This window comes from Sminthopsis crassicaudata, chromosome 1, assembly GCF_048593235.1.
Source record: "Sminthopsis crassicaudata isolate SCR6 chromosome 1, ASM4859323v1, whole genome shotgun sequence".
Taxonomy (NCBI): domain Eukaryota; kingdom Metazoa; phylum Chordata; class Mammalia; order Dasyuromorphia; family Dasyuridae; genus Sminthopsis; species Sminthopsis crassicaudata.
In genome coordinates, this window is record NC_133617.1 from 235,668,194 (window position 1) to 235,683,584 (window position 15,391).

The following is a 15,391-nucleotide window of genomic DNA, read 5'->3' on the forward strand; positions in this document are numbered from 1 at the left end:
TACTATTCAGCTCAGTTCTCTTTCATTATCTTGGGTGGAGGTGAGAAGAGTAAGAATCAGGAAGAGCTAGTTTCTTTTGAAAGTGAAGGGGAGCTAATAACTTTTTAGAATTTGGCCAACACAGCTCTGTACCTGTATAGAGCTTGTATTAGGGGTAACAGGTTTTTTTTTTTTTTTTTAAATCAAAGACTATTATTGTAATTGGAGTAGGATGGGGGAGAAATCTACCTCAGATTTCAGATAAATAGAAAGCAAAATAATTTAGGAATTTTTTTTTTAGCAAAAATAAAATGTTCTAATTATTTTTCCAACTTGGAACAGGGAATACTTTTTTTTTTACATTGTTCAGTAGAGAATGAAACATTTACATATAGATATGTATTATATACACACATGCTCTTTAGTTCCATATTGTGCTCAGTTAAGGGTAAAAGACTGAGCAGGGTGTATAAAGAGCAAGAAGTAAAAGAAGAGGGAGAAGAAGTTAACTAAGGAGTAACTGTCAGTTTATGAACTGTGACTGAAGATCCTGTTAATGGTCAAATTCTATTAAATTGCCATAATTTTCTTCTCTAATAGATTTAGGCTCATATAACAAAGTCTAGAAGTTATATTTGTGACCAGCAAGCATTTATTATATTGTTCTGTAACTTAATCCCTTTTTTCCCTTTTCCCATTAGTTCTAGTTTTTAAAAAATCTAGTTGGATCCTAGTGCGCATAATATACAATTTAATGTGCTTATACAAACTCAGTGAAAAAATATTCTTTTGGATATAACCACAGAAGCTCAAGAGGTGACCAGGACATTTCTCCTTTCTTTCTCAACCAAACTGACTACAAATAAAAGGGTCAACTCTCTAGCTGTCTACACTGTTTTCCTTCTCATTCACTTCTTAAACTTTGGCAGTCTTGTTTCTGACCTTAAGTGGACCTGCTCTCTCCAAAGTCCCCAACACTTTTTTTATTTGCCAAATTGAATGACCTTTTCTCAATTCTGATTTCTTTTGACTCCTCTGAAACATTACATGTTGTTCATCCTCTCTTCCTCAATACTAGTTTTTCTCAGTTTCTGTCTCTGTCTCCCTCTTTGTGTCTTTGTCTTTCTGTCTGTCTTTTTCTATATGTGTGTATGTCTCTTGTCTAATCTTGTCAATTCTATTTCAATAACATTGCTTAAATCTATACCCTTCTTTGTACTTATGCAGATACTGTCCTAGTATAGAACCCAATCACTTTTTTCATGGGTTATTCTAGCAGTTTCTTAATTGATCTCTCTGCTTCAGGTTTCTCTCTATTCCCATACATCCTACTGATGACTGATTTTCCCAAAGTGCAACTCTAGCCATGTCATCCATCTATTTAATAAGCTCCAGTATCCTATGATCTCTAGGAGCAACTATAAACTTGTCTGGCATTTAAAGCTCTTCATAGTTTGGTCCCAACCTGGCCTTCTTATTGTCATCATACATGGCCCTCCACCTCCTTTGTTTTCTGACTCTTCTTGACCCTATTTGGGGGTTTTCTTGACAAAGATAATGCAGTGGTTGCCATTTCCTTCATCAGCTCATTTTCCAGATCGGAAATTGAGGCAAACAGGATTAAATGACTTGCCAGGGTCACAATCTAGTGTCTAAATCCAGATTTGACCTTAGTTCCCTCCTGACTCTATGTCTGGTGTTCTCTCTTTTGCCTCACCTCCCTCTCCTGTATCAGCCACTTAGTTGTCCTAACCTGTGCCCTTGAATAGTTGTTCCCACAGGTGGAATGAACTCCTTTTTCATCTTCTTCTCTTAGTATACTTCATTTCCTTCAAGGCTCAGCTGAAGTGCCACCTTCTATGGAAACCCTTTCTTTATACTCCCGGCTAGTAATGTCCTTCCCTCAAAATTATCTTGTATTTAGTTTGAACATACCTATATATGTACATATGGCCTCCTCTGGTTAGATTATAAGTCCCTTGAAAGTAGGATTTTTTTTTTTTTGATACTTCAGATACTTTGTACCCTAATGCTAAATATAGTACCTGACATACAGTGGATACCTAATAAATGCTTGTAACTTCATCTAGTCTATTCTGTACATGAACAAGAATCCTCTACAGAATCCCACATGAAGTCACCTAGCATTTGTTTGAAGACCTCCAGGAAGGAGGAAATTATCCTGGAGCAGTACATGTCACTTTTAGATAGCTCTAATTATTAGATTTTTTTCCCCCTTACAACAGGCCAAAATTTCTTTCCACTGATTCTTGTTCTTCCCTCTGGGGACAAATATAACAAGTCTAGTCTTTTCCACAAGCCAACCTTCCAAAAACTTCCTCAAGACTTCTCCAAGCTAAGCATCCTCAATTTAGTCAACTCATCTTCAATATGGCATGAATTTGAAGCCTTTTCAATCTTAATTACACTTCTTTGAACACAGTCCAGATTATCGATGTCCTTCCTAAAATGTGGCACCCAGAACTGAACATAATTCTGAATTGTCTAATCAAGGAGCACCTTTGTCTTGGACCCTCTACCTTATTGACACCTGGCTTTCTTATCACACTTATCACCACAGATAATACACAAATATATCCAGAGCCTTTTCAAATAAACTATCATCTAGCCATATTTCTCTTATCTTAAATTTATGAAGTAGATTCTTTTGACTAACTGATTAATTATTGAAAAATCTTTAGCTGCTTTTATTAAACACCCCAAGACTAAACTCTCAGTATATAAACATAGTAGCTTATTGAGGAAAGTACTACATTTTGAGATAAATTCCATCTCATATATTATGATAATGAAATTAAGCAAGTGACCAGATATAGTAGAGAATATTTCCCTACTATTGAGCCAAACCCACTGGAGAAAATTAGATGTGTAGAACTTTATAAGTCAAAGAAAATTTTTAAAAATGCTATATATTTGTGGTATGTTAAGATGTGCCTAACAACTATTGATTAAAGAAATGCAAATTAAAACAACTCTGAGGTATCACCACACCTATAAGATTGGCTAATATGAGAGAAAAGGAAAATGATAAATGTTGGAGATGTGGAAAAATTGGAACACTAATATATTGTGGTGGAGTTGTGAACTGATCCAACCATTCTAGACAGCCCAAAGGGCTAAAAAACTGCATTTTGATCCCAAAGTATCACTACTAGGTCTGTATCCCAAAGAGATCATAAAAAGGGGAAAGGACTCATTTGTACAGAAATGTTTATAGCAGCTCTTTTTGTTGTAGTAAAGAATTGGAAAGTTGTGGGCCTGCCCATCAACTGGGGAAGGGCTGAACAAGTTGTAGTGCACAGATATAATGAAATACTATTCTTCTATAAGAAATGATGAGGAGGTGGATTTCAGAAAAACCTGGAAAGACTTACATGAACTGATGCTGAGTAAAGCAACCAGAACAAAAAGAACAATACTATCTTGTAGAAAAGATTTAGTATGGATAGATGGTTATTGAATGGGTCTATGAAGACTTTGCTTTCCAGCTACTTCTAATTAATTTTGGAAACTCCGAATTGTTATTAGGGGTCAAATAAATTCCAGCCCAAGAGACTCAAAGAGGAACATATTCTTATCTCTCCAAAAGAAGCCATCTCTTAGAACTATCTGTGTTTGGGTATAAGGAGAAATACATACAGAAACAGCAATAGTGTGAAATGATCAACTGTGATAGACTTAGCTCTTCTCAGCAGTAAGTACAATGATCTAAGACAATTCCAAAAGACGCATGATGGAAAATGCAATTCACATCCAGAGAAAGAACTGTGAAGTCTTAATGCAGATCAAAAAATACTGTTTTTACTTTTTTTCTCTTTCTTATGTTTTTTCCCTTTTGTTCTGATTCATTCTTTACAACATGACTTATGTGGAAATATGTTTAACATGATTGTACCTGTATAACCTGTATCAGATTGCTTTCTGTCTTGGGGAAAGAAGGGAAGGAGGAAGACAAATTTGGAACTTAAAATCTTACAAAAATGAATTTTGCAAACTAATTTTACATGTAATTGGGAAAAAATTAAAATAGTATTAATTTAAAAAGGATGTGTCTAACAATCTAGATAAACCAATAATTATTTTACATAAACACATACACATATCTTAGATATATATGTGCATATATACACTTGTATATATCTATACATTAGCAACTTTTGCATATAGAATAATCTCACAAATATACTATATAATACTGTCTGGATTTAGTATGGATAGATGGTTATTGAATGGGTCTATGAAGACTTTGCTTTCCAGCTACTTCTAAGTGATTTTGGAAACTTCAAATTGTTATTAGGGATCAAATAAATTCCAGCCCAAGAGACTCAAAGAGGAACATATTCTTATCTCTCCAAAAGAAGCCATCTCTTAGAACTATCAGTGTTTGGGTGTAAGGAGAAAAAAAGTTGGATTAGTTAGATTTGAATCACAGCAAGAGAATGTTATAACAGGAGAGGACCTCAGAGAACATCTAGCAATCTCTCTTATTTTATGGATGACAATATTGAAGTTCACAAAGGTTAAATGATTTGTTTAAGATAATACCACTATTATCCAAGAAATTTCCAAACTACAGGTATGAGACAGATAGTCTTATTCAGGCAAAATAAATGGTGAAGAATGAAGGCCCTTATTTGTGCTGTTGATTCTAAGCATGAAATTTAAGTCCCACAACAATGACAGACAGAGAAGGAAAGTAAACCTTTAGTAACCTTACAAATTCTTTAATGTTTTAATCTTAGGTGATGTCATCATCTAAGGAGAAGCAAGGGATCTTATAGTAGAATGAGTTTGGGTTGTCTGAAGCATGTTAGACTTTCAGGGTCCTTTATTTAATTGGATTTAATATTTTGTTGAGTTATTTTTAGTCATGTCTGACTCTCTGTGACCCATTTGGGATTTTCTTGAAAATGATATTAGAATGGTTTACTTTTTTTCCAGTTCATTTTACAGATGCAGAAACCAAGGCAAATATGGCTAAATGAGTCACACAGCTAATAAGTATCTGAGATCAGATTTGAACTCAGGAAGATTTTTCCTGACTCTAAACCAGTACTTAATCTCAGTGCCACCTAACTGTCCTTTGCTTTAATTAAAAAACCTGAATATGTATTATCCCTATCTCCTTCCACCCTCCCCTTATTTTTTATGGAATCATGGAATTTTTAAACTAGAGGGGACCTGTAGAGATCATGTAGTCCAATCCTCTTAGGTATTATGTTCATTAAAGATTATTTGTTGGGAAACATAATATATTAATCCACTGACACTGATTTACATATCAGCACAGTTTAGCAAATTAACCAACTGTCACCTAACATAGAGAGCATCCTACGGAAAGGGGACACAAGTCATTATGGAATCAATTCCTTAAACTGTGGATCATGACCCTATATGGGGTCTTGTTACTGAATGTGGAGGTCACAAATCAGTAAATGTTTGATTTGTATGCCTATTTTATATACCTATATGCCCAGGATCACATAAAAATTTCTCATGTGAAAAGGGATCACAAAGTTTAAGAAGCCATGAAGATGACTGGAAAGATCCTGATCATAATCTAAAGACTGAGAGGGCAAGTCTGGATGGGTGGGTATGGGAAGCACATTCAGCATGAAGAAGCAAGGTACTACTTATCCAAGGGTATTGGAGAAGGGGTTGCAAAGAAGGATGGGAAGATATGAAAAGGATAATTGTCAAAGTGACCTTTAGGTCAATCTCACCTGGTATGCTAGTTTGCATAAACCGGTAACTATAAATAAAATTGGAAGAACAGAGCAAAGATGGGGAAAAAGTTATCTAGAATGACTAAAATGGAGGGAAAATTTAAGCTGCTCTTAAGCTAGCAATAGATTTATCTGTTTGCTAAGTGCAAATAAATAATGTAGAGACATTTTTCTTTTTAGGAAAACAATAATATTGCTTAGAAATTAGTAAAGTAATAACATCTTAGTAATATTTTCTGTTTATCTCTGGTCTCTGTTACTGGAAATGCATGAAAATCCTGTTGAGTACAGATGGATAGCAGCATCCTTTTAGGGTGAGGCAGCAAGCTATCTAAGTGGAATTTGTCAGTTGGGAGTAATATCTATTTTTATTCCCTCTCTGAAATAGTCAATTAGTGCATCTATGTTTGTGGAAGAAAAAAAAGTTAGGGAAATGGATGGAGAATTTAATTATTCAGTTTTCACATATCATGTAATTGATATATTTTCATGTCAGTTTTTTTCTGTCCTGAATTCTTTTGTGATTGCAATTAGCTCAAAAATTTTTTTTGCATTCCATTTGTCTTATAATCTCAGAATTTGTTTTTGCTTATTTTCTACTCCTCCTCTTTCCATTTTATACCCCTTCTTTGTTTTTCTCTAGCTACTCCCTCCCTCCACACTTTTCTTCTAGATCTAAAATATCTTAAAATTCTTCTCTGCTTGACCCTTGAAGTATATGGGGGGGGGGAAGCAAAAAAAAAAAAAAAAACAACAAAAAACAAAACCCAACAAAAAAGAAATGTAAGTAAGCATTGGGAACTGAAAGGAATCCATGAAATGCTCTCCTGCCATCATGGGAAAAGTTAGGTGCTCTCGCCATGCATATACCGAGTTCATACACTGTCTCTGCAGTCCACATCCACCCGACCACTGTTTAACAAGAGTTTCAGAAGAGCCAGGTTTCCTTTTCTTGCTGCCCAGAATGCAGCATTTGCAAGTGGCGTTTCCTTCTGTTGGAACAAAATAACAGCATTTTACAACAGGATTAATGAAATCCTCATTAGTTATATTACTATCTCTACTCAAAGAATAAATAATATTGCCTATTAATGTCAGCTCAAATGTAAGCATTTTTAGAGACCTGCCACAACAGGAAATTGTTACAACTGATAATTACAACATACAATATTTAGTTAATGAAATATGGACTGTGGTAATGAATTAATCTCAGATAGGTTGATATGCCAAAGACCTGGGGCAACTCCCCTACTCTCATTTCTTTTCATTTGAGTTCTATTTGATCTTTTTGACTTTGTTACATTTACTTTTCATTTTTTGGCGTGTAGTTGTTCTTTCCATTTACATTATTGTAGTTACTTTGTATATTGTTTTTGTGGTTCTGCTTGCCTCACTGAATCAGCTCACACATAATTTCTTCCAGCACAGTAATATTCCATTAAATTAATGTGCCATAATTTGTTTAGCCAATCCCCAACTGATGGGCATCTACATTGTTTCCAATTTGTACTTACACAAAAACTGTTTCTGTAAATTTTAAAGTACAGGGATTTTCTTCTTATTGATAACTTTTTTAAGGGTACACGTCCAATGGTGGACTCTCTGTTTCAAATAATATGGATATTATAGTCTTTCCAAAATATACTAATGTATTGGTATATCTCTCATTCCACAATCCCTTGGACATTGACTTGTCATTTTTTGGGTCATTTCTTATCACTTCTGTCCCAATTTGCACAGTGTGAGGTTAAAAACTCCACGTTGTTTGCTTTTCTCTTATTCCTTGTGATTTGGAGCATTCTTTCATGTGGGTGTGAATATTTTACAATCCTTTTAAAAACTGCTTGTTCATATCCTTTGACCACTTACCTATTGGGGAATAGCTATCAGTCTTACATATATTTATTAATTATTTATATATCAGAGGAATTTCCTATGGAATTTTTTTTCACATTCCACCACTTCCCTTCATGTTCTAGGTGCATTAATTTTGTCTGTGCAGAAGTTTTTCACTTTCAAATAATCAATGTTAACTATTTTAGCTTTTGTAATTACCTCTATTTCTTATTTGGTTAAGAATAAATATCTGGGTTCTTCTAAATTTTTATTAATATTAAAGTCTTTAATATTAAGGTCACATATCTATTTAGAATGTATTGTAGAATATAGTGTAAGGTGTTGGTCTAAGCCTAATTTCTACCAGACACCTTTCCCATTTTCCTAGTAGTGTTTTTTTTTTTAAATCAAATAAGGAGTTTTTCCCTTGACAATTTATTTTTTACATTTTATCACCCATTGTGTTATTGAGTTCCATTCTTTCTGATTCTCTTCATCTAGTTCGTTTGATTGTTCTATTTCTCTAATCTTTAGCCAATACCAAATGGTTTTGATGACTGCCACTTTATAATATGGTTTAAGGTCTAGAAGTATATACATCTGGGGCAGAGAGATAGTCCAGGGACAAATGGAAATGGAAAGAGAGCCAGCCAAGGAAGGAGAGTAGTAGTCAGTCTGAGAGTAGTAGTCAGCCACATTCTGGTAGACCAATTCACAAGTTCAAGGGCAAATGGGGAGGAATGATTAGAAAAATCCATGTCTGCGATTTGAAAAAAGAGGACAGTTTTATTGTAGTGAAACAGATTCATCTAAAATGAATATCTGCTTTCTTCCATGTGACTGCACTTGGGGATCAAGCTTGTGGAGATACTCAGTGTCAATAACATTTTTTTCCAGAAGTCCAACAGAAGCCCTCAGAACTTGTAAAAAATCCAATTCCTTGTTATACAGGAATTTGGGCTTCTATGTATGTTTGGACAATGTCTAGTAATAAGCAGATTACAAAAATGCTTTGAATAGTTTCATCGCTGATTTAGGAAGGAAATAAGCCCTCTTATATTTGAGATTAATAATTTGCCTTCCCTGAAGTTGTCAGCAACATTTTCAGGAGTCAAACTGATAATTAATTTATGAAATTATGAGATTGGGGGGGGAGGCACACCCAGTTCTTTGAGTACTTGGCAAGACTGAGATGGTATTGGGAAATAGAGTTGCAATCACACTTTAATAACCACAGAACATGTGGGGGCAAACAGTACAGAAAGCAAAAGGGGTACAGAGGCAGATGGCATGAGGATAGGGAATAGGATGGTGAAGGTAGGTTATTCATGTAACTATGATTTATAATTGGGAGCACTCAGCAGCATGGAAACAAATGTAGATGGTTCAGTAGGCAGGAGTCTGAGGTCTCATTTTTATAGAGGAATTTTTTGGAAAATAGACCAACTCTCACCATGGGGTTAGTTCATTAATATATATTCAAATCATTCAATGCTGTCAGTAAAAACTTTAAGAATAATTACATCTATATATATCATCTCAGCATCATTTGGTGATATGTTGTTCTTTACTGTGGAAATCTGCAATTTGTCTGGGATTTTTATATCATAGGTCTAAAATTCCTAATGGCTTCCTTTGATTCAACATACATTACAGGATGTGACTTTTGCTTAATATATGATAAAATTTATAGTTATGCTTCTTTGCTCTTTGGGATGGTTTGTGTGTGACTCCTAAGGCCTCCTTTGCAATCTTAATTCCTGCTATTGACTCCTTATATTGACTAATTATAAACTTAGTCTATTGATTAGGAGTGACAGAAGCAGTGGTCAGGGAGAACAGAATAAGATACAATTTTAACCCAGAAGTCTTCAAACAAAACTGAGCTTGTGGCATTCATACTGCTGATCTCTCATGCCTAATGTAGTTTGCTGTTTTTGTATCAGCTAGGTTTATTTTGTTTTAGTTATTTGTATTAGGGAAAATTGGTGATGGCAAGGCAGGTTTTCACTGTTGTAAATCCCTACACAATGACCTTTTAATAAAGAGATCCCATCTTGCCAAGATACAGTCATCTGGGTGGGTGAAGGAGGACTTTGAGGTTCCCCTCTATAAGGACTAATTGTTCTGAAGCTGTTGGCAAAGGGTGAAAACATGATTGTTCTGGATCATTTGCTTAGAATGTGTAATCAAGTCATTAAAACCCACAATAATTTTGAAAACCTCTTTGCAAGGAGTAAACCTGCTATTCTGTAGCAAATCCTTGAAATGGGAGATCACTCTTTACTCCATGGTGCCGTAGGAGCATTTTCTCATGGCTTGGTTAGGCTTCTTGGCCCTTAGAGGATGCTACACAAATTGAGGAACTGATTTTTATGAAATGACTTAAATCTTTCTCCAATTAATTATCTCCTTTTTTCCTTCTTTAGGGAGGAGGGAGCAAGGCTTGTTTTCTTGGCTTCCAGGAGGTCATTCACCTTTCTGAGATTTCTTGCTCACAACCTCCCTGTTGCCTTCAAGTTTCTCAAAGAACAACAATATGGAAGATGATTTTCTACACACAATAGAGTGTTATCCTCATATGCTGAATGTATTCTTTTCCTATCTTTTGTCCCAATACTCTCTTCTGTTTCTCCTCACTGTCCCATGATGGAAGGGTCTTGGACCAAGGATCCTCATCCAAGTCAGGCCATAATGGAAAAACACTAATATCCATTTTAATAATAACCATTTTAATAATAAGGGACAGAGACTAAATTGAGTCACTCATCTCTTTGTGGCCAGCACAAATAATAGTACCAGATTTTTGCTTTATTTTTGTTTTATATAGTACAATTTTAGTGGATGCCTGAGTGGGTCCCTGGCATATCAAATGACTTTCAGGCACTATTTCTGATTTTTCACAATGGATCTAACCTTTCTGCACAGAGTTGAAACAAGCTATGATAACTATAGGCAAGTCTTGACTAACATTAACTGGTTTTGCAAAATACATTATCCGGGAGAAGTTGCAGGTACAGTGAGTTTCACAGTAGCAAGGTTGAATGGTACTTTCTATTGACATATGTAATCCTATGCTCAATTTCTAATAAATTGGAGGAGTCTTACTTAGCATTCTTAAATGCATAATTAGACAAAGTGAATAAAGCATTTCATATCTAATAAATCAATAAACATTTAAGCACTTACCATATGCCAGGCACTGTGATAAGTTCTGCAGTTACAATAAATAAAAAGAAAAGACAGTCCCTGTCCTCTAGGAGCTTACAATCTAAAAGGAAAGACAACACACAGAAGGAGGCAGGAAATGAGTGGAGGCTATTGGGGGGTATCTGATAAAGGGGATATTTCTTTCTTTGGAGTTGAAACCAAACGGAGCAGCAGATGCAATGGAGATGAGATCATGCTTGTAAAAAGTCCTTTGTGCAATCCTTGGCACACAGCAGCTAAATAAATACTTATCTCCCCTCCCCTCCTTTGGAGTCAGGAACTTTTCATTTCCAGTATTAGTCCAGTCCAAACAGAATTCCTCTGACAATTACTTTTGCAAAGTCATTTTTCAGTTGTGTCCTACTCTTCCTGATCCCATTTGTGATTTTCTTGACAAACATCCTGGAACAATTTATTTCCTTCTCTAGTTCATTTTATAAATAAGGAAACTGAGGCAAACAGAGTTATGTAACTTGGCCAGGGTCACATAGCCAGTAAGTGTCTGAGGCCAGATTTGAATTATGAAGATGACTTTTCCTAATTCCAAGCTCAGAGTTCTATCCATCGTACCACCTAGCTGTCCTAATGTATTACTGAAATTTCTGTAAAATGGCATTAATATGTGCAACTCAATGTGAGGGAAATATACCTGTTCTTAAAAACAAACAAACAGCCCATCCAGGATATGTCATATTTACTTCTCCTTCTCCTTCTCATTGCCATAATTTTTAGTTAATCATATTCTTTATTAACAATTTATTCAGACTGAGTTGAAAAAGGAAGGGGAGAAGAAATACAAATAATTCAAATTTAGAATTTTTACAGAATTATCAATTTTAGGGAGAAGAAGATGGGGCTTCACCTGTGCAACTAAGGATGCACCTCCATTGAGGGTGTGTATCAGGTGTCAAGGTTTGGCATTGAATAGGACTTCAATTATACATTTACTAATATAAGTAAGCAACATTGGCTTCAGTCCAATAGTAAATTCCCTTGAAATACGACACCCCTTTAAATAAATATGATATGAGGGTTTAAAAGTCATCTGCAGAAACTTTTCCAGGAGATATCATTTGATTCTTCCAATTTATCATTCCACTTTATGTTTGGCAATTCAGAGCATTTCATAAACATTGTTGACTCAGCATTACATGTGGTAAGTACATGTCATTTTCCCTTCTTAATCAAAAGGAAACTGAGGTAGAAAAATTAATTTGTTTTCCTTAATGGAGTCATTCTCAGAGGGAGAATCATAATTTCTGGGCCTTCAAAGTCAAGATTACCACTTGAAATGTGTTGAGCACTAATGACTTTGAAAATAACACCTTCTTATGATTAATTAAAATAAATCCAAATTTTATCCTGAATTGCATTTGGATGGAGAATCTGAATGGTTTATAAAAATTTAGTCAATGATTAATATGTTGATAATGTATTAAGTCCAATCTAATTGACTTTCAAATACTGACATTTTAAAAATGAAAAATCTTTTTGAAAGCAAAAATAGAGCAACACTAAGAAGAATAAGTGAGATTATAGTCTGTATTCTGGTTTTGGACAAGTCAAATTTGGAAAAATATTGTCTGTATTCCGGACCAATATAAACAATAAAACTGACAGATGCTGTACTTTCTGATATAAGACACACTTGGAGTGAAAATTCAATCCAATGAGTATTTTATTAAACACCTTTATGGCAAGAGATTATATTGGAAGTTATTCAATCATTTCAGTCATATCCGACTTTTTCATATCAAATTTGAGGGTTTTTTGGCAAAGATACAGGAGTAGTTTGCCATTTCTTTTTCCAGCTCATTTTACAAATGAGGAAACTGAGGCAGAGTTAAGTGACTTTCTTAGAGTCACACAGCTATTAAGTATCTTGAAACAGCTTTTTATAAAAATATTTTTCTCTTTTTTAATTGAACTAAATAAAAAATAAGACAAAATAGAATAGAAAAAGAAAAACAGAAAACAAAACAAAGCATTGTCATATGCCCAGCATATGACATAAATTTCCATCTCAAGAAACCATATATAATAGAAGAGATTATATTTATGACTGTCCATCTTTCCTTTGCTTCCTTGTAGGTTATCCTTTTGTTCTCTGTTGAGCATTTTTTACTTTATTCTTTTTTCCCCATTTCATCTTTTCCACCTCCCCTAAACAGGCTACAGTTAAGAACTGATATATTTTTATATACATATACATACCTACATATGTGTATATATATATATATATATATATTATATATATATATGTACACATGTATCTATTCACACCCACCCACAAAGACACATAAATATAAATGCACACATATACACACATCTATATGTCTCCATATCCACCTATACTCAGAAACACACATACACACATATATTATATATGCATTTACTCATATGTAAACATGCATCTAAAACAGCCTAAAACAGCTTTTTTTCTAAAAGCCTCCTAATGACTCAAATACCTGGCACAAAGTCAAAACATTAAAGCTAAAAAAAATTCCACAAAAAATAACAAACTTTACTCCATGGGTAAAGGTATACCTTACATATGCTTACTATGTACAAAGTACATTTAAAAAAAAAATCTCTACCCAGATTAATAGGCTTACTTATATATACTTATAAACATTTTTATATCTGTGAAATGCTCATAGAAATTTTGATTAGCTGAATCTTACAAAACCAGATGGAGATGGGAAAACAACAATGTCCATTTTTTAAAGATAAAGGCAGTTAACTGGAGAACCTGATCAGCTTAATGAGTTTACAAGAAAATGAGCCTTTGTTTGGGACTTTAATTTCTTCTCCCTCTGGAGGGTGTGGACATTCCCAGTGGCACCTTATTAAGAGGACAGAGCATATCTCCTTGGCTTGGGTGTTTATCAGTAGACTCAGACCCTACAGAAGATAAGTGATAAAAATCTTAGCATTTGAGGAATAACTTGGTTATATTAGGATGCTGTGGATCAGAAGCCACTTCTTGGTATTGGGCTTATTTTGAGAAATTTCTCCCCCTAGAGTTGAAACACAACACAACTTAAGAACCAGAAGCCTAAAATGTGGGTCTTGGGATGAGGGTGGGATGGAAGAAAGGTCTGTGTATTCAGATAGTCTACTTAAAAGGAACTACTAAAGGGAACTTTTAATGGCAACCTTGGATAGAGGCTTATGGCAAATTCAAGTTTCTTCGCCCTTGTTCAATTTCTTTTTCTAAAATGGGATATTTAAATAATTTATTTCCTCCTCTGTTAATCTGGGAAATGTATATTTTTGTAAGTATCCATCCATTCCACTTAGATTATTAGATTTATTGGCATACATTTGAGCAAAATAGCTCCTAATTGTTGCTCTAATTTCCTCTCCATTGGTGAAAAGTTCACCCTTGTCATTTTTGATTCTAGCAATTTAATTTTCTTCTCTTCTTTTTCTAGTCAAATTAAATGTTTTTTAAAAATCTATTTTGTTGGTTTTTTTTCATAAAACCAACTCTTAGTTTTATTTTTTAGCTCAATAGTTTTTTATTGTAAGTTTCATTAAACTTCCCTTTTATTTTCAGAATTTCAAATTTGGCATTTAATTGGGGGTTTTAAAATTTTTTTCCCCTAGCTTTTTTAGTTGATCTTCTCTTTCTCTATTTTATCCAAGTAAGCATCTAAAGATATAAAACTTCCCTTAAGAACTACTTTGGCTGCATCCCATACATTTTGGTATATTGTTTCATTTTTGTCATTCTCTTGGATGAAATTATCAATTGGATCTATGATTTATTGTTTTGCCCATTCATTATTTTAAAATTAGATTATTTAGTTTCCAATTAATTTTTGATCTATTTTCCTAGTCCTTTATTATATATAATTCTTATTGCATCAATATCTAAAAAAGATGTATTTACTGCATTTGATTTTGAGGGTTTCATGCTCAAATATGTGGTCAATTTTTGTGTAGGATCCATGTACTGAGAAAAAAAAAAGTATGTTCCTTTTTGTCCCCATTCAATTTTCTCTACTTAATTTTTCTAAAATTTTATTTACCTTCTTAATTTCTTTGTTATTTGTTTTGTGTTTTGATGTATCTAATTCAGACAGAAGAAGGTTGAGATCCCTCATTAGTATAGTTTTGCTGTCTTCTCCCTTTTATTGTGAGATGTGGTAGAGAAAGATAGCGATGGGAAAATTTGAACTACATAGTCTCAAGAGAATTTCTGGATCCTGAGTATTTGGGCCTAAACACAGAGAAACAATAGCTTAATCTGATAGCTTAGATATGATAAGGTGGTAGAGGTTCTATAGTGGTAGAGGTCTGGACAGATCCTGTAATAAAGTTGGAAGTTGCCAGGTGGGGAGAGTTAATTCTGTTTATGTAAAGGTTTTTATGAGTACATGGTTTTGTTTTGTATTTTTCTGTGGGATGAAAGAAAGATTGTCTATACTTATTAAACACTGTTGTCTTGAGTTCTTGTTTAAGAGCCAGGACTTATTTACATACCTCCCTGATGATTTAGATAAAAGCTACATTCTGAGGTTCCCAGAAGAGATTTTAAGTGAGAGAAAAACAAGACAGAATTGTTTTTTAGGGGTGGCTTCCCTAAGACTGAAATCAATCATGTAAGCCTA

General features: G+C 34.2%; 1 protein-coding gene across 4 annotated transcripts in view; it reads right to left on the reverse strand.

Annotated features, from left to right (window-relative positions):
- Positions 1-15,391, reverse strand: part of ANKRD29 (ankyrin repeat domain 29) — a 57,283-nt gene that overhangs the window by 31,900 nt on the left and 9,992 nt on the right. For 2 of the 4 annotated variants that reach the window (XM_074276649.1, XM_074276641.1), the window contains exon 2: positions 6,608-6,718. The exons of 1 other annotated variant lie outside the window; for it this stretch is intronic. In XM_074276649.1, coding sequence (XP_074132750.1) covers positions 6,608-6,718 — 111 coding nt within the window. Of the gene's footprint in view, positions 1-6,596; positions 6,719-15,391 lie in introns of all 4 variants that reach the window. One more of the 4 variants, XM_074276669.1, reaches the window with a different exon arrangement.